General features: G+C 46.5%; 1 protein-coding gene across 3 annotated transcripts in view; it reads left to right on the plus strand.

Annotated features, from left to right (window-relative positions):
• The window catches only part of WDR17 (WD repeat domain 17), a 2,439,098-nt gene that overhangs the window by 1,509,929 nt on the left and 908,297 nt on the right, over window positions 1-20,872 (plus strand). For all 3 annotated transcript variants that reach the window (XM_069631441.1, XM_069631439.1, XM_069631440.1), the window contains one exon: window positions 6,870-6,934. In XM_069631441.1, the coding sequence (XP_069487542.1) occupies window positions 6,870-6,934 (65 nt within the window). The remainder of the gene's footprint in view (window positions 1-6,869; window positions 6,935-20,872) is intronic.

The following is a 20,872-nucleotide window of genomic DNA, read 5'->3' on the forward strand; positions in this document are numbered from 1 at the left end:
TATAAAACCACAAAATACACACAACCACTAAAAACACCACCCTGAGACACATCCCAACCCGTCATCCACCCTAGTGAAACCAAGAAAAATGGGAAAAGTAGCGAAGAAAGCGTGCGACCGCAAGCAGCAGGTCCACTTCTCCCGTGAGGAACTCACCGTGCTTACAGAGACCCTCCAGGAGAATGCCGCCGCCGTCTTCTCCACGCAAATGACCAGGACGGCACTTGCGAACAAGAAGGCCATATGGGCCCTGGTGGCACAGCGGGTAAGTGCGGTGGGGACCGCACCCCGCAACCCACAGCAATGCAGGAAGCGGTGGGACGACCTGCGGATACGCGTCCGTAGCATACTTTCTGCCAACCGCAACATTGCCACAGCCACCGGGGGAGGGTCGGAATCACCCATCAAGTTCACCCCCTGGGAAGAAATCTGTGCCTCCACCATTGGAATGGAGAGCATAGAGGGAGTCGGAGGGATGGAGAAAGGAGTGCAGACATCCAGAGAATCAGGTAGGTGGCCCAAATAAAACCATGCCAAATCCACAATGTCCAATCATGTGACTCACATGTGTCCACATAGCGCAACAGCAACACATGGCCAGGAGAACGTCCACACACATTGGCCTGATAGCGCACTTTAAAACTCACAATAAATACATAAATAAGTAAAAACCCCAAAAACACCCACTACACGTGCAGCAGGCACACCCTAACTGCAGGCTGCCAAACAACTGCACCCTCACTCCACACACAAATGAAAGCACCTCCAAGGCCCCGACCCAAATCACCCTCAGGTACCACCCCAATGCATGTGATACATTGCCATTCCAATTCCCACAGACCCATTAATAACGCTCGCCCTCCTTTACTCCACCACAGGGTCCGATCCAAACGACGAGCTCCAGGACACCCCTACCAGCACACCTGCAAAGAGGGCCAAGACCGACGGCCAAAGACCCTCCACCTCAGCTGCACGCATCAAGACACGGCAGCAGCACATATCAAGTGGCAGCACACAGGAGGGGACTTCAACAGGCACCCCAGCAGCCAGCATGCCCACAACAGCACCACCACAGGTCCCCCCAATGGATGCCACAGAAGGTACTGCCTCTGGTGGCAGCAGCACCATAGGTGACACCCCATTAATGGCAGCATGCTCCGACACAGAAGACGGGGATGTCGAAGTCAGATCCATCCATGACTTGTCCCAATCCCCCTGTCTGTTCCATCCCGTACACCATGAGGATACCACGCAGGGGCACCCACAAGACGACGACTGGCCATCCCCCACAAGCCCTGTGGCAGGGCAACATGAGGCGAACAGCCCCTCTGTGACACCACCGCAAATGGCCATGGCCCAGCAGAGGCAACAGTCCCTCGACCAGTTAATCGTGCAACAGCAGCAACTGGCCACGCTCCTCAAGGACCATGCCGATGGATGTGGGGGCACTAAGGCAGACATAGAAACATCAACTGAGACACTTAGGGCACAAATGGAGAGTAGCACCGAGAGCCTGAGAGTCCAAATGGAGAGTAGCACCGAGAGCCTGAGAGTCCAAATGGAGAGTAGCACCGAGAGCTTGAGAGTCCAAATGGAGAGAAGCACCGAGAGCCTGAGGGGGGAACTGCATGCGACGTCCAAAGACGTATGTGCCGAACTTGCCGCAGTGCGCCGTGTGCTCACTGAGCTCTCACAAACCCTTAGGGACATGCATGGACGTGAGCAGGCAGAGACATCATCCGTTGCAAGTTCCGTCCAGGGCAGCCCCCAACGTAGATCTGGGAGGAACCTGCGCTCCACAGGCAGGGGTGCCCCTGATACCCGCAGAGGGGGCTTGCAATAGCGACTGCCCACTGACAATGAGCATCTTTGGACACTGGTGTTCGGGGGGGAGGTAGGAGGGTGGAGGGGGTGTGTTGGGCTCACTTGGGTGGCGGGTCGATAGGGTGTTCAACATGATATCACATATGCCATAAACAATGCACGATCAAACAATGAGATGTGTGGACAATGATCTTTGTGTACTAGGCCATCATAGGCGTACAGTCCATATTGTGCATGTACCAGACACACACAGTGCCACGAGTCCCGTGTCCATGTATCAGCCACCAGGCGTGAGTGCTAGAAGCATGCATCTATGAGATGCTGACGAATTTCACGGCCCTCCTGTGCCTCGCAGACTCCTTGAGGTGCTGCCACATCCCCACCCTCATCATGACCATCTTCAGGTGCTTGCAGTTCTGCGTCAGGGGGCATGGGCACATTTCTACGTACGCACATGTTGTGGAGCATGACACATGCCATCACCATCTTTGCAACCTTCTCATGGCGGTACAGGAGTGCCCCGCCAGACCTGCTGAGGCACCGGAAACGAGTCTTCAGTAGGCCGAATGCCTGTTCAATGACTACACGGGTACGTGAGTGGGCATGGTTGTAGTCCTCCTCATGCTGGTCCCGTGGGTTCCGGACTGGTGTGAGGAGCCATCTCTTCAGTGGATATCCGGCATCACCTGTATGTGGACGATAAACGAATTATGTGGAATGCCATTGCTACGTACGCACCCCCCCCCCTTCCTGCCAGGTCATTGCCGCATCACATACCCCACATCATCATGCATGAAATGAGACTCACCGAGTAGCCAGGATCTGTTCCCTGCGTGTCGCTCCATGTAGCGTGGTATTGTAGAGTTCCTCAAGACCATAGAATCATGGGTTGATCCAGGGAATCGGGCACAACAATGTGTAATGATCCTGTTGGAGTCACACACCATTTGTACATTCAGTGAATGAAATTGTTTTCGGTTGCGGTACTGGGCCTCCATGGCATGTGGGACGACCAATTCCACATGGGTGCAGTCGATGGCACCAATGCAACCCGGTATGCCGCCAAGTGCATGGAATCCCACTTTTGTGTTGGTTATTTCCTGCTCCGAGCGTGGTAGAGAGATGTAGTCGTCTGCGTGCTGCAGGAGGGCATCGAGCACTTGCAATAGTGTCCGTGAGAACAGTGGCTGAGAAATGCCATGCAACTGTCCGACTGTGTGCTGGTAGGTGCCTGTGGCCAGGAAGTGGAGTACAGACACCACCTTCAGTAGCGGTGGGATGGCGGTTGGGCTATCTATCATGCTGACAAGGTCAGCCTGTGTCATGTCCACAATGGCGGCTATGGTGTCCCGGTCCAAACGGTAGAGGGTGTGGATCTGCTCATCAGTGAGGTTGAACGGATGTGCTTGGAGGCGTGGGATTGCGGGCTGCCTGCGTGGTGGTAGTGGCTGTGCTGGCAGCCCTTGCTGGCCCTGCCTTGCCCTCCTCCCCCTCCTGCGTCTCCTCCGTGCGGCCGGTTGTAGTTGGTGTTCGTCTTCTTCTTGGAGTTGGAGTACTTGCAGTGCTATCAGGTCCCCCAGGGCCAACATCGCGAGTCCTGCCGGTAGCATTTCGGAGTGGGTGTGGTTGTGGGAGGAGACTGGGTGTGCAATTTATGTGTTTTCAGGCTGTATGGCCTCCACCTGTGGTGATTCATTCCACCTGTGCAAGCTGCTCTCCCCTTTGGGCGAGCACGTCCCGCACACAACGCTGCAATTCGAGGAATGGCGTCTTGCTATTACAATCATGTATTAGTACCCGATGGCCGTGTAACATTGGTTGATATGTTCATTCGGCTATGGTCCCATTGTTTCACATGCATTCTTTGCAGTCGCGAACAGACTTGTGAAGGGTCAGTGGAACGTAGTACTCGAGTAGCGGTGGACCCTCATGCATCACTGTACCGAGGTTCACCGACGGGCGGGGCCTCCCATTTGTGAGTGAAGGCAGTTGCCATTTTCACACACAGCCGCACTAGATGGATTAATTTGTGATTTCAAGCGGCCACAGATGCCTTTTCGACGTGATGTTGCAAATGAGGAATTCGAAGGGCGGCGCTTTCGGTCTTCAGCTAGCGGCGAGGAGATGCCCACAGGTCTGACTGCAAATATAACGTTCTATTGTTCAGTGTCCTTGGGACAGGGGCCATGGCGGGGATGCAATGATTGATATGAATAGTTTGGGATGCGCAATAGCGAAGTGGATGATGAGGCCGGACGTTCCCAAATACATGTTACTTCACAACACTGGAATTACGGGCTGGGGCACAGTGGATTTTGCAGGCTGCATAACGCACAGACTCAATGGAATTCTCACATGTTATGTGAGTATGGAAACAGGCGTTATCATTACGGGATGAGGGAATGATGAATGGATGCATGGACAGATGATTTGATACGGTGTTTGCCATGTACAGGGCTTCTTGGAATCTGTCCGCCTCCCCTGCGCTATGTGATGCAGGGCTGCCATAGTGGGACCATCGTCTATCTGGCCTTGTTGAGCCCTCCCTGTCTCGACGCGCCTTCAGACACTTGTGTCCATGCACGTTACCAATCCCATCTGATGGATTCTGTTTTCACAGACGCATGCACAGGTACACTCGTTTGTGATGGTGTTTTCACCTCGATATGGATAGTTATGAGTCGCAAGTGGTTTTGGGGTGGTGATGATCCTTTGGAGTGGGCTAGCATGCATATGGCTGTGGATCTAGTGTGATCATTGAAGTGAGTTGTTCGAATGTAGTTCTGATGGCCATTCTATTCTTTTTCTTTTCTTTTGGTTGACAGGTATCTCCTCCCCTTTTGCCACTGCCATCTGTATGCCACTCCTGCAGATGGGTTTTACTCCCGACACCTGCTGCTTCGTGTTAATCAGTGGAGCAGCATTACGATCTTATGGGACGATCGCCAATGGGCCACATGCCCTTACGCAGTACTAGTGGCTCGGAGCAACATTTCGGCCTTTCAGCTGGACTAGTGCCTCCCTATTGGGACGGCCCTGCGGTTCTAGGCGCTTCCATGTTGCCTTTTCGTACGAGAATGTAGCCCCTGTGTACCATGAAGGAACAGGGCGTCACACAAGAAGTAGCTGGTCATTTATTGCGGATGCAGCCCACAATGGTGAAATGTGTTTTGGAGTTCATGGCCTAATGGCTGTATGGGCTTGGTGAATTTGTTGTGCATTAAATTTCTATTCTGATATGGGCCGTGTAGCGTTCTTCTTTGCAAGTGATGTGGCATATTCCTATTTGGGGAGCGATGTATTGTGAGGAGATCTGCATTGGGTTCCAGCTTCGGAGTATAGTTGCGTGGTACTGTGCTGGGCGCGTTTGCCTACGAAGCCCAGTGAGGTCAGGGATGAGGGCTGCCAATATGACTGTTTGAATGATGTCATGCTCAGGGGCGGGGGATTAGGTTTTGTGTAACAGATGCCGGTCAGCCAGGTGGATTGGTGGAATGATGTGATTATCGGAATATTGCTGGTCACAGGTGCCTGTGTTTGCGTGCGTTTCTTGGTGGGAGACTGAGGTCATGTCCATTGGTATAGCTTCTGTATTCGTGCCATCTGTGCCCTGCAGCTCCCATTGGCCCCTCTTGTGATTCTTTTGTTCGTTGGCATGCATGGGTGACTTGTACATTTCACTGGTTGCATTGTGACTTCGTTGCACCTACGGGGAGTTGTACTATGTGGCCAGGGAGCGGTGTATAGGCACTCAGTGGGGCCGTTTACGGTTGATTCGCGATGCCGTACTTCTCACCCTGGCGGTACTTTCCGCCGTGCTTGATGGCGTTAAGTACATGTCCGCTAGGGTTGGAATTCGCGTACCCTTGCGCCATGGTGCTAATTACGGTTTGGCATGGCGCGCGCGCGCGTACTTGGTGCAGTTAGCGTTGGCGTTCACTACGGTGTCGCTAATGGCATCGTACTTTACGGTGACGGGTCATAATCGCACCGAGCGCTATTCGATGGCGGTATTGCATTTCCGCCATCGTTTTTCGATTTCCGCAAGGGTCGTAATGAGGGCCAAAGTCTTTTATGTGCATACAGTTCACCCCACATACATTTACTGGTATGGCCATAGTATGCTATAGCCTATGGAGGTGGTCATACGTGTAATTTTCTTAGTAATGCACCATCTCTGTCCACATTCACCATTAGCTAATGAGCTAGTGCTGAAGCCCCTAGTTGCATGCCTTACATTTCTAGCATTTAACAAATCCTGCTTTAGAGGGCAATGGTTAAAGGCAAGTGATATGATGAACTGTTATAAACCAATGACAGATATAATAAATCAATAATAAATATATAATTTTATATATTAAATGTCACAAATAAATGAAATAATAATATAATATGCATATATGTATATAATTATATGAATTTATCTATGATAAATGTAATAAATATATTAACTCAATAATAACAAATAGTATAAATATCTATATACAATTAATGCAATACTATTAGAATAGTAAACAAAATGTAGTATAATAAATACAATAAATACATATAATTAATAATAATATAAATATAGTCATGCTTTTCTGCAGGACTTTTTGAAACTTCAAACAAGTTTGTAAAGTTTACAAAGGGTTTACAGTGAACTATGAGAAAATGTGTGCATGAGTGGCGTTCTGCAGCTTCGCACAACCCAAATTACAATTAATTGGGTCAATATCTTCATGTCCTTTAGGCAGAGACTTATTTTCCTCCACTTTTCTTTTTTGTAAAAAGACAGTCTTCTAATACACTACATACATGTTAACAAAATACAATGGTATAGTGGGCATCCTAGCATCTCTGAAATCTTTTTTTAAAATAATGTAATAAATCATGCTTTGCTGTTGGTGATTCTGTTTTACACTAGAAATATGAACATTGATTTCCGACCTGAATATTTATTTTGATCATTATACATACTGTTTTAACTCAGTGTGAAAATTTGTAAAGAAAGAGGTCATGAACTGGCAAAAACAACCTGAATTGTATCTGTCTCTCTGTTTTAGTGGGACAAAGCGTTATCAGTGGCTCCAGGGGTATCTATGAAGTACTGGAGGAAGTTAACTCAGAGGTAAGGACTAGGAGAAATGGAGTTTATCTTTATCCACAGGCACTTATGATCTTCATACATTGCATGCATAAAGGAACACATCAGACATACCTCACATCAAGATATACTTTAGGTTTAAAAATACTTTTTGTAAACGGAGAAAGTATGTTTCAAGACACTTGATTATACAAAATAACATTCAAAACACCCTTTTCACATTTGATTAGTGTAACTCGTACTGCCCTTGCTTTCCTACACCACCTTTACTCTTGCCTGCCTTTCCCTAGTGTTTACGCAACTTTACTGTGGACCCTATTTCTAATAAAGGGGGATAGCTTCTACAGATTTCTACTGCTGCCTTAGGTACACTGCAGATCTTCAGTGGCCATCTAGATCACTTTAATCACCAGCCACTGTGGTGGGCAATCAGAAAAGAATACAACATTTAACAATTTCAAGTTGATGAAAATGCTTTGCCTGCTGTCCCCTAAAAGACCATAATCCAAAATTAAATGGAAACTTGTTATGCAGCATGGTGGCATGTTATACCTTTCAGTATGCTAATATAACGCTTCTTTTTATATTACTGTCCTGTTTAATTAACCCATTACTCTTCAATTGAAGATCAGGCACTCTATCATGGCAGTCACAATTTACGTGAATAGAATCCAGAGAATACAAAATATCTAAAACAGCTATTTAGCATCAGCATAAGTCTCAAAATTCCTCCTCCACGCTTGATTAAAGGCATATGGTAAACATTCAGTTGGGTGGTTAAGGCTATGCTATGTGTTAAGGCTATACAGAGTGGGATTACAGAATGTAACACAACCTTTCCAGTGTAAACCTAAAAAAGCAGACTGTTTTCCCACTTACGCATTTCTCCTGATATTTCAATAGATGTAGGATCCAATTAACTGCCAGTTGGGAATTACTCTACTGGGATGAGAGGTGCCATCTAAGCCCCATCTGGAGTAGGGACCTATGTGGTCCCCTCCTCAGCAGGTTAAAGGGCCCTGCAGGGCCACTCCATATGGTGCTGGTGTCAGAGACCCGTAGATGCCTCCCACACTAGCAAAACTGGCCACAAATTAGGCAGATTATCTCACTACTTCACAGTCTCGTAATCCAGTATTTTAAGCCAACACTGCAGAGCCGCATTATCATAGACCATTCCCCTCTGCTAACGTAGCCCTGCCTGCTTTGTTGCTTTCTCCTGTAGCACAGGGTGTCAGCTCTCATTAGCAGGCGTTTTCCTGACTATGAATGCCTCTGCCTGGTATCACTGTGTTTACATACTGGGTGGGAAAGACCATATTACAGTATCTCCCTGTAGCCTAGCAGATTGCTACCACTCTTTACATAATGAGGGACACAATGTCTATGTTTCCTCAATAAGAAGGATGCAAGGTCATCAATCCTTTGAGAATAAAGCTGCTTGTATTGGGCCAGTTCATTGTGTGGTATTCTGCATTGCTTGTACAGTTCCTCAACACCAGATATTGTTTTGAACAATATAACTTAACTTTCAAATAGATTCACTTGCTTTTGTAAAAGGAGTTTCAGAATTTTCTAGAAGCTAACACTTTACTTAAAGATCTGTAACAGAGAGGCAGTCAGCAAATGCTTCCCTCCTGATTGAACTGTCATTTACTGAAACCGAAAATGTTGTTGGAACTGTCTAAAGAGAACTTACTGCAATGCTAAGAATGAATAGCGATGTAGTTTTATTATCCAGCGAAGTGGAAAGATTGCCACACATGCCAAAGCAGTTTTGAATCAACACATCTCATTGGCTAACACAGGTATGTCACACCGTTCACCTAAGCTACATGGCTATTCAGATTGAAGTTCATGGGTTAAGTGCTCATCCCTATCCTTTTCATGTTTGGATCTCAAACTTTCCAATTTGAGAAATTGACCGATTATTATAGAGAGGAATCCGGTATTAATGCCTACTTTCATTATGATTATTGTGAACAGGTGCATATCCTGATGTTTATGCACACCTGAATAGATGGAAGGATTTGAAATGATTGTAATTGTAATTAATCAATCCGGCATTAAATTATATTTAAATGCCAGATTTTATTATAATTTTTGTGACATGGTGCACATCCTGAAGTTTATGCAAAACTGAATAGATGGAAGGATTTGAAATAATTGTAATTGTAATTAATAACTGGCATTTCGCTGTGCAACACTCAAAATGATTGTTTTTTTAGCCTGACATGTCATTACAGAAGGGGAAACCCATGTGCAGTTCAGGCTTTGTTCAACACCAAAAGATGCAGCCCAGCCTGAACTGCTCTGTACAAGACCGCAGGAAACTCCAGACATATTGTTTTATTGTTACATTTACAGAAGTTCCATTTAGCAGTCATAATTTATACAATGGAATAAACCTATACAGGAAATAGAAAGTCTCTTATAATGCAGATCATGAATTTTTGTGGCTTGACAAAATATACATTAAAATAGACTCCTTAATGGTCAAACATATTTCTGAGCTAAAAAAAAACTGAAAACATATTTGGACCAAAAAAACAAGATATAATATACGTTTCTTGTCATATAAAAGGCATGAAAGGAAAACAAATTTCAGCAAATAAATGTTTAAAATACACTTCTCATGGAAAAAGCATGGTAAGAAAAACAGACATCCAAATTATTTTCAAAAAACATACATTCATTTTTTGTCCTATCATCCTTTCATTACAAATATTCTTAAAACATATCCTGTGTAAAATGAGGCATGATAAATGCATTTTGATTAATAAAATCATAAACATACACCTGTCATGATAAAAAAAAGCCTTTTATAAACAATCATTTCATGCTGTTTTCATTAAAAAAAAATCCTTCTAAAGAAACAGCTTTATGCACAAAATAAAGTCTTGTATCGCCTCCAGAATTGCACTAGAAGTCTGTAAAACAGCCCTCACCAATACAGGAATGCGTGTATGAAGTTGGCTATCTTTCTCGTTATGCTTTTGTATAGTTCATCAAATGACAAGGTCAACATACCGTATAGTACTGATAATTAAAAACACATTGTCCACATCAAAGAAGTTTCTCAACATCTCCTCCATGCCTTTCTAATCACACACCACACAAATGTAAGGTGGACATTAGGAATACCAGGTATCACTTTCTCCTCAGTTTAACAAGTCGGTCACAGTATTATCTTCAAGGGCTCAGATAAAGTTCTCTTTCAAGGATATCTGTTGCTGACCACAAGCTCTTTTTGACGCACGAAATCAAACACCAGGTGTGAGGTGGCTGTATTTAAAAACCTTTTTCTCAGTGCATACCAAATTGCACCAGCTCTTGATTGACTTCACGCTACGGCACATGCTTCTCCACTAATGGACGTGATTTCTTCCATACAAGGCATGCACATTTACATTCCCATATGAGATGTTTTTCAGATTCTTCCTCTGTACTCTTGACATGGGGGCACTATGAATTGCTGGCTAGAGAGTGGCGATACATTGCACACTTTTCTGGGAAATCTCATGCACAACCAACCTGACAACCTAGATCTTCATGGATATTCAAAAGAATCAGGTGATGTACCATTTTCCCTAATTTCAGTTTTTCCTCCTGTGCCGGGAGATTCATCAGCACTGGAGTTTAATTGTTTCCAAAGGGCTTTAGAGCATGAATGAGTTCATCAGCAGAAAGGAATTACTTTTTCTTATTCTTTTTCTTTCTCAACATTTGAAGACTCCTCATTCATTGTCAGTTTCCTTGAGACGTTCACATGTCACAAATGCCTTCCACAAAAAACATGTATGTTTTGCCTTCCTTTTAAAGAACTTTGGGCAGGCCCTAGAATTTAACATTTCTTACCAAACTAATTGCAGGAGTTTACCAAAGTACAATCTTTAGCAAAATGTTCTTCCGCTTTGCAAATGGAAAAGATAATCTTATTACAACGTCTTTCCACTTTACAAATTGAAAAAACCATCTTATTATAGTCTGCTTGGAAATGTCCATCACTCCCACTGCGCCTACAAATCTTTGGTTGCCTGTTATCATAAATCAGACCTCTGTTCAATCCAAATATAAAGTATGGAAGCAAATGTCTCAAACCACCTGTATGTACCATTGCCAACTTTGCATAAACTCACAAAGAGGCCCTCCATCTTGATCATGGATTTTAATTCTGTACGATACAGAAAAACAGTGTCTATGCAACCAAATTCTTCAATGGTGATCCAATATAAATTCATTAAACATTTTTACTATTACCATTTTACTTTTATCATCAGTCAATCAATCAGCATATAGCGTCTCAAGTTCAAATTGCCTTGGTACAGCATCCAAACGTTGCTAAACTGTGGCAGGCCAATTAAACCTCCCATGCACTATCATTTGGAAAGGTTTTTGAACCAAAAATGTCTGCATTTATCTGAGGTCTACACATATTCACCAATTGTCACCAGTAGAAAAACCTTCTTTCACTAAAATCATACATTGTAGTGATGGCATGCACCCATGGTATTCAACCATTTTCAATATTCATACTGAAAAGTTAGAAAAAGCATGAGCCACAAAAAACTACCTACTAGAAAGGTCAATCAAGAAAACACCACAAACTTAAAACTTCAGTTAAAAGAAACACAGGAAGCACCAAAGGATATTGTGGCCACTCAGGGAACTGCCCCCATTAAACCGAGAAGCAGCTCCTTCAGAGCACAAGTACAACATCCTTCAAAAACCTGAGGCAAAGCAACTATCTAGTACCCACAAAACATGCTATTCATCCACTTCTGAATGGCTTCCCTGTAGAGTACTAGAGAGATGAAAATGATAGGAGGAGGTCATTACTCAGGTGATTTAACAGAGTGCGCCTTTCACCCCCAAGGCATACACATCACCTTGGAGCTCCGGATTCCAGAAGGAAAGAACAGGTTGATTCCTGGTTCTCTGTCAAAGACTTCAGTGACCAGAATTCCAAGTATCAAGGCCCTAACCCTCAACCCCTGAACTGCCTCTATGAAGAGTGCAAGAGGCATAAAAACATTAGGAAGAGGTCATCACTGAGAAGGTAATATAAAAAAGAGTGTGCTCCTTGCCCCCAAGGCATGCACATCACTTTGGCGCTTCACATTGCATAGTGGTTGCACAAGGGTGACACATTCCCACTGTGGGGCGTCAGACTGCTGGCATTCACTCCCCTTTCTTCCACTAAGGAAATTCACTAAAGGAATGGAGGGGAGCGTTGGTTCTTCTGTTCCTGTCAAAATAATTTGTGACCAGAATTCCAAGCAGCAAGGTACAAACTATGCCTCCCTGAAGAATGCACAAGGCACAAAAACATTAGTGGAAGGTCACTCGGCTGGTGATGTAAACTGGGAAACCTGAGTGCGCCCCTCATTGGCAAGGTATACACAAAATGTATATTGTATATGTAACACAAATGAATCTGAATGAACAAGGCAATAGCCTCCTCACCTGCACCCTTATTTACAACGGGAACCAAAGCTACCAGGCGATTGCCTTCTCAGGCCATCACATGGTGCCCCGAGCTCGGGGCTAGGTGAAGCTCGTCATCACTGGCTGGAGCCATCATAACATTCTCTCACAGGGCCACTAGTTGAGCCAGTAATGCCAAAAACATAACATTGTTTGGGGTTGTATGTGGTCTTATGCAGAAGGAGTACGACATATAGGTTCAGGCTGGACAGCCCCTTTTGTGGTGGGAGTAAACCTGATTGTCATATGGTGTGGTGCATAGGCTACAAAATTATAATCCGGGTGGTTGATCTGAGCAATGTCAATGGTTATGTTTCATTCAGACCTTCAGTCCACCACTCTTCAGATGGGCATATAGCTTTTTTTAATTAGAATTTTCAACAACATATAATACGACAGAACTGTTAAACACAAAATGAACTAAAATCAGGTGGGTCATGACGGGGAGCAGCAGTAATCATGCATATAGTTTATCAACGTAGGAGCAGTCATGCTTTCCTAATCCTTGTAACATTTCAAGGTGATATCATCTTGGTTTGCTGTGGGTCTAGTTTCTTGTCTATTCCGGGTTTATCGTAATGCCAGTGGACTTATAGTGAGTCCGACACCAGGGCTGGCTATCTGTTCATGCTTCCCATGAGGGAAGCAGTGATTTTTCAGCACCTATTGTGTCCCAGCATTTCGTCACCACATAGGGAGAGCCGGGCCCTCAGGTTGTTTCGGTAACCTAACTATGGTAATGGCTGCTGTAAGCAGTTGTGTGCAGAGAAGCGCTAAGCGACTGGTCAGCAGGAATACTCCTTCGCCCGTATCCCCAACAGAACTATCACCGGGTCCCATGGGATTGTTAACCTCGTTATCTGTCAGATCTGTTTCAGAACCTCCCTCCAGAATTGAGCTTCCAGCATTGTGATGGTTTTGCTGGATTGCTTTTATTTAGGATTTCTGGGGTTAGATACCATCTATAACACACTTTTACCGCCCCCTCCTTGTTCATGATGCACTTCAAACTTGTGTGTGTTCGGGACCAAATCCAACCACAGTCCTCCAGACCTAGCTCCCGTCTCAGGTCCCCTTCCCATTTGAGCATGTAGCTTTCTTTTTTGCTGGGGTTTGGATTTGTAAAGTAGTCTATATAGGATTGATATCTTCCCCTTTGTGGCCGGTGCTGTTAGGGTGCGTTCTAGTGTTGTTAGTTCCCTGCACCTGTGTGTTCTTGTGCTGCTTTGGGACATCAGTGCCTATGTTGCATATAGCGGGAGCTTTCGGACTCTGGTACCCGAAATTTCGTTTTGCACTCTTCGAATGTTAATGGGATCCCACTGGCAAAATAATCTGCCACCTGGTTTAGTCCTCCTTCCCTCCATTTGTTAAAGCTCCCAGAGGGAACCCGAAGGGTGAAGTTGGGGTTGTTCCACACCAGGGACAGGGGTCCCAGGGTTCTTTTTTCAGACCCATTTACGGGCTGTCTTCCTTCAACTTTCTATCGTATTTCTGGTGGATGTTAGTGGGCTGGTATTTGGGGATCCCGGGGCATTGCAATGCGTGACACCGATGCAAGTAGTGCCTGACTCCAGGTTTCCGCTAGTTTTTTTCAGCAGGGTTGATTGGCTGTGGCTTGCCACGTGAAGGCATGTGAGAGTTGCGCTGCATGGCAGTATCTGGAAATGTCCGGCCCCCCCAAGCCACCGGTGTTCTTGACCCGTAGCATGATTTGCTTGGTTAATCACGTTTCTTTCCCACCCCATATGTATTTCACTACTTTTATTTGCAACCTTTGGAGGGCTTTCTCTGGGATAGTGATTGGGAGGGCTGTGCCATGATAGAGTAGCCTTGGGAGCAGGTTAATTTTCAGGGCCGTAATTCTCCCTAGCCATGACACCTCTTGTGTAAGCCAGTGCTCTAGGTCTCTGCGCATTTTCCTGAATAATTGTGGGAAATGAACTCAGTATATTCACTCTGTTTCGTTTGGAATCTGTACCCCTAGGTAGTTGATGTGGGATTTGGCTCATGGAATGGGATGTTTGGTTGCCAATGTTTCTCTGTGCTTTTGTGGGATATTAACGCCTGAGGCTATTGATTTAGCATAGTTGACCTTGAACCCTGATGATTTGCCAAATACTTCAATCTCTTGCCAGAGGGCTTCCAAAGAGTCATCAACCCTGGTTAAGGTGAGGAGAACATCGTCCGCATACATGGCCGCCTTAGAAGGGCTGCCTCTGACCCTCAAGCCCTGTGTACGTGAGTTTCCTCGGATTCTGAATGGTTCCATGGAGAGAGTTAATATTATTGGTGAGAGGGGCCATTCTTGGCGCGTGCCTCTGGTGATGTCAATTTTTGGTGACCTGGTGCCATTTATTCTCAGGGAGGTAGTGGGGTGCTTGTAGTTGGCTAGGGTCCATTTTGTAAACTTCGGGCCATTCCCAAAGTGGGCTAATGTTTCATTTATGTATCCCCAGTCCAGCAGGTTGAATGCCTTATCCGCATCGAGCAAGATAACTGCTAGTTCCGCCCAAACCCTAGTTGCTCTTTCTATTAGGTTTAGGGTGTGTCCAATATTGTCCTGTGTGTTGCGCCCTGGGATAAACCATGTCTGGTCTGGATGGAGTTCAGGGAGAACTCTCACCAGTCTGCATGCCAGGATCTTCGAGAAAAAGTTAGCGTTGTTATTCATTCATCTAATGGGCCTGTATGAGCCGTATTGCTCAGGGTCCTTACCCGGCTATGGAATGAGCACTGACACTCTTCCATAGAGGGTGTGAAGCTACCGGTGCTGAGGAATTAATTCAATAGTGACGCAAGTTGGGGTGCTAGAATGTGGGCACATTTTCTGTAATATGGCGTTGTGAGCCCATCGGGGCCTGCAGCTGTATTTTGCGGAAGCTCAAGGAAGTCTAGTTGGGGTGAACAGTCTTTCTTTTAGGTGTGCTGCCGGTAGCGGGTTTGCACTGCTTTTTCCGTTGGGGTCCCTGACATAATTTCTGTGTGGTAGCCCACCATTGCTTCCATCTTGTCTCTCTCCGTGTAGCTGGTCCTTCCATCCGGGCCCCTGAGTTTTTGAATATTATTACGGGTATTTAGCTTTTTTAGTTTATAAACAAGTAGCCGGTTTTCTTTATTGCTGTTTATATAGTAGTATTGTTTAGTATATGCTAGTGCTTGCACTGATATGTCGGCCAGGTGCATTTCTTAGGTGGCTTTTGTTTTTTTGAGCTCTCTGCCTACTTTCGTGGTTTGGTGATTTTTTAAAGCTTTTTTCCAGCTCCGCTGCCCTCTCCTCTAGCCTAATCTGTTGTAGTTGCCCCCTCTTTCTTTGCTCAGCAAGGCAGTTGATTAGCACCCCCCGGACCACTGGCTTCATTGTGTCCCAGACTGTTGCTTTGGAGCATCCCTTTGCTGTGTTTTCCCTGAAATAACAGGTGAGTGATTTGGATAGCTTGTGCTGGTTACTGTGTCTAATAAAATGTGATCTTGCAGTTTCCAGTACCTTTAGGCGAGTCTGGAAGGCCCTGAGCCCACACACGCGCCGTAACAGGGGCGTGATGGGATACTGCGCTGGGTTGTATTTGGGCCTCCTCAATACATGGGAAGAGTACACTTGTCATCAAAAGAAGGTCAATTCTAGAAAGTCCCTTGTGAACATGTGAGTAGAATGTAAAGTTGTGTACCCCCTCATTCGCGAGTCTCCAGGTGTCTACCGTTCCTGTTTCCCTCATGAATTTAGTGAGCCCTATTGCCCGGGAGAAGTCTTCCCTGTGGGTGGTAGCGTTTTATCATTATGTGGGTCTGGGACTAGATTGAAATCGCCTCCAATCATGAGGTGTCCTTCCGAGAATGCTGTTATGCTTGGGAGAATATTGCAGAGGAACTGATCCTGCACGTTATTCGGGCAGTGAATGAAAGCCACCGTTATTGGTTGTTCGATAAGGAATCCCTTGACCAATAGGTATCTCCCCGCTGGATCTCGCTTTGTCGTGACTCGTGTGAGGGGGACATCCCGGCTAGTTAGTAAGGCTACCGCCCTCTTCTTCTCCCCTGTTGTGGTGACGTATCATCCAGAATATCGATTAAAGTTCATTAGCTTCTCGTCTGCCTCAAGAAGGTGAGTTTTCTGTAGGCATACTATCTCTGCCGAGAGCTGGGCTAGCCTGCGCTCAACTGACTTTCTCTTCCCTAGACAGTTGAGGCCCTGCACGTTCCATGTTAGTATGTGTAGTTCCTTGCTGGCATTAACCACCATATTTGATCTTAGTGTTCATGCTTTGTTTCCCCCTTGTTATAAGCTCGTATCACGCTGTGTGCATAGAGTTGCTCCCATTGTACTTCCTATTGTTTGTCATGTTAGGTAATACCATGCTATTGCTGCTTTCTCCTAACCTTCCACTCTAACTCCCATCTCCCCAACTCCCCCCCAAACCCTGTAAAGCGGGTTCTTGGTCCCAGCCCACAAACTTTGGGGCATCCAGCCAGGCCCGCACGAGCATCCTTGTTAGAGGCCAACCAGGCCGCCTGCAAACGTAGGTAACATCTTGTACTTGCATTCCGTTTTAGTCCGAGTTTCGTTGGATGTTCATCGCGGCTTTCTGCACTGATTGCCTCCATCCCTGTTTGCAACGTTTCACCCAATGTTCCGCGGCGATGGTTTAGGTGGTGAGTATTTGTATCCCTGCATGGCGGGAGGCCGCCAGATTAGTGGTTAGAGGATGCGGGATCTGATGGCGGTCTGGCGATTCGGCTTCAAACATGAGCTCTGGTTATGCTCTAAGGGGCTCGCCCCCTCAATCTTTGTCGCTCATCTTGCTTTTTTGTGGTGGGCCCTTGATCCTGTGCCTTCTGTCCACAAGAGTCCAGGATTTCGGGTTGTCTATCAGCGTGGTTGCATTGGGCGCTGCATCCTTTGCAGTGTTTTCACCGTCCACATGGGGATTTAGGACGTTTTCTGCCTCCTTCAGGGTTCGGGTTTTCCATGATTTGTCTTCCCAAGTGAAGTTCAGTGCAGTAGGGAACCCCCATCGGTACAGCACTTTCTTTTCCCACAGCCATTCTGTTAGTGGTTTCAGTGTTTTCCTCTTCAGGAGCGTAGTTGCTGCTAAGTCTTGGTACAGCAGAATAGATGTGTCCCTGAATTGGATGCGCGCTGAGCTTCTCGTTCCTGCATTATCTCCTCCTTGACTCTGTAGAAATGCACTCTTGCCAGAACATCCAGGGAAGTAGAGGAGCCTTGTTTTGATCTGGTTCTGTGTACCCTGTCGAGTTCGAGCGGGGCACTGTTGGGTAGAGTCCGGATGAATCGGAATAGGTCCTGTGTGAAGTAGCCTAGTTCAGCGTCCGTGACTGAGTTTGAAATGCCCCGCTGGTAGATGTTGTTTTGTCGGGAACGGTTCTCCCTGTCTTCTTGCTTAAGTTCCAGGGACTTGCATCTAGCTTCCAGCGCTACAATTCTGTCTGCTCCCTCCCCGATTTCGCAGTTTTGATTGCTTAGTTTAGTTTCGATCTCTGCGGTTATGCTTCCAACCGCATCTATGCTTTTGTCCAGGGTTGTGATTTTCCTTATTACTTCCTCTGTGTCCTTTTGGTACTCCTTGGTCATGGCCGCTTGTAGGTCTTGGAGATCTGTTTTTGTTACTTCTTGGGTAGGGGCATTGTTGGTAGGCTATAGGTCTCCTCCATGGGACCCTGATTCTGTCTGTTCTCCTCTTTGCTTTTTCCTAGTTGAGGGCTTTTAGCAGGGCGGAAATGTCCATTTGCTTTGCCGTTTTGGGATTTTTTGCCATTTTCTCCTTCGGACTTTAGAGGCTGGGCCTTGCTCCATGTTGGCACGCTGTATGGGGAGGGGGGGCGCCTGATCAGGCCCTTCCGATGTAGATAGCTGCAGAGATGTGTTGTCGTGGCTCCCATTTGTATATATGTTGCAGGTCCCCTCCTGCGTAGGGCCCTGGTTTTGTCCGTCTGGATTTGTGCCTTTTGGCAGGGTCCGCTAGTGCTGTCCTCCCTGCTGCGACTGCTCCTACAAGGTGGGATTGTGTTGGTGCCCAGGGTTTAGTCCCTGTGCTGCTTAATAGTCAGTGAGCGGTCAGCAGCACCACCATACTCATTGGTATTGGGGTGCCTTGTGTTTCCTTCCCTGTCAGTGAGCGTCTAAGACAGGGGTATTGAGCGCCTCAGGTTATCCTTCTTAGCTGGCTGGGCGGATCTGTGCCTCTGCCTTCCTACTTTCTCCGGTTCTCTTGGGGGTGTGAGGGGCCATGGGGCTCCTCCTCCGGCTGCCTTTCACTGACCCCAGGCGTCCCTAATTGATCTTCATGCACCTATGCGGATCACCCCTCTTGTCTTGCTGCACCCTAAATTGGTGCGTAGCTTTGGGTATTGCTGTGGGGGCGCTCCGCGTTCAGGCCAGGGTCTGCTTCACTGTCGGCCTCGGGTCAGAGCCGTTGTTGTGTCGTTGGGACTCCTGGTTGGGTTAGGGGGAGTCCCATGAGTGTGGGTCGCCCCTGTCCGCAGGATCCTGCTGCTTTATTACTTCTGTGCCCCTCCCGATTGAAATTCCGGACTGGGAGGGTGAGGTGTCATTAATGGCGGTCGATTCCACTGTTGTAGGGGGTGCAGCCGGGGGCCCTATCGGGCAGAAGGCTGCAGCGCCACTTCAGGGACAGCTACTCTGCTTTTGGGAACCTGCTTCCCCCTGATAAATAGGATCGGGGAGCCTGGTCAGGGTTGTTCGAATGCCACACCGTGTCCTACCTTCTCAGTCTCACTTTCTTCTTGGGTCAGGGTGCAGCGTTGCTTCCTTGGTCCCCTACGACGGGGACCGCTCCAATCGACTTCGGGGGTGCTGCTAAATGCAATGCAAGGTGATCTGAGGACGTTGAGTGTGGGACGCTGGGACGACTTGGGGGATTGCCTCATTACGATGAGCCAGTCGGGTGTGTCTCCGTTGCAGCCGATGGAGTTAGTGTTTCCTGTGCGGTAGGACTCCCCCAAACTGCAACAGACCACGGTCGGGGGCTCACACCATTTAGTATGCCGCCTTCATTCCAGAGCTTTGGGAGGCTCGGCTCTTGTCTGCTATTTTATTAGCTCCGTCGGGTGCGCAGATGTTTTGTTTTGTTGCTGGATTCTTTGAATCAGGGCCAGTAAACGAGCTGAGATTTCGTCTGTTTATGCTCTGTACTACTTCTTGTTGAATCGCTCGGTTGTGCCTTAAACCGCGTGATTTCCACGCTTCTTGTCAGTCGTGGGGCTCAGGCTGGGAGCTCTCAGGATCCCATGCCATCCGCCATGGCTCCAAGCCAAGTCCCCCGTGTACATAGCTTTAAAAAAATAAATAATCTTTATTCAATTTTAACAACATCACATAAGTGACAAAGGGAAAATACGCAATAGTATTCACCACAACAGTGTGCATCATCATTTAAGAGAATCTGTACATACAATATTGCACAGCCTTTGTGTGAGCAGCAGCATAACATCATACTATAGCAAACTAAACGGCAAGATTAAAAAAAATGAGGGTGGTGTTAATAAGGGGAGGCAAAATAAGAGGGGTTCAGTAAGAGAAACGGTGGGAAGGAGATGAGGAAAGATGGGAATGAGAGGCCAAGAGAGGTCTCCCAGGCAGGGGGAAAATACATCCAGGAACAATGTTTCAAATACTTAGAGGTAGGTGGGCTGCGAATATCGCAGCCCACATTTATATATCTGGTCAATAGGATACACATGAAGGTCATAGAAGGTTGACCAAGTCCACTGATATTCTCCCATCTTGTCCTGGTGTCTATCCGATATATTTTCCATGGCTGATAGGGGTACCAGGTCCAGAATCCAATCGTCCTGTTGATATCTATTATCGCTTTGTCAGAATTTTAAAATCTGCTTCAGGGCCAGAGTTAAACCCCGGAATTATGTGTGTAGTGTGACTGTGCTGGCAACAGATCATGGACCAAGACCAAAGGTGTCCGCTGCACTGATGATTTTAAAACCATATCCAACAGGTCCAGGAACACTGTTCAGAAGCGGCCAACCTTTTCACAGAACCACAGCATGCGCACAAGCATCTTTATTACAGAACCAAACCAGCATTGTACACCCTGTCATGAAACCAGTGCAACCTAAAGCTGATACACTGCCTAATAACCCTTGGGGGATAGTTCCAATTTAATTTCCAGGGAATTGATGCATATTTTCCTGCATCTTTGTCAGTGATGGTGAAGTCCATATCTTCCATCCATCTTCCTGTGTGAAAAGTAAAATCAAGTGGGCCGTCAGGTGATAAAATTAGTTCATTTATAGGTAAGGTTGACAGCCTGCTCCTTTGAGAGAGCGTGGCAATGTCAGGGGGTCTTGTGGGTTGACATCTTGAATAGTCACCATGTTGTCAAGTTCTGTATTTAGGTCTCTCTCTCTGAGCTTGTATTTGAAATTCAAGTATCTGCAGGGGACAAGAGAGACATTGGGGGTCAGTATGACCCTGGCGGT

Source organism: Ambystoma mexicanum, chromosome 6q, assembly GCF_040938575.1.
Source record: "Ambystoma mexicanum isolate Mex_15411 chromosome 6q, UKY_AmexF1_1, whole genome shotgun sequence".
NCBI lineage: Eukaryota > Metazoa > Chordata > Amphibia > Caudata > Ambystomatidae > Ambystoma > Ambystoma mexicanum.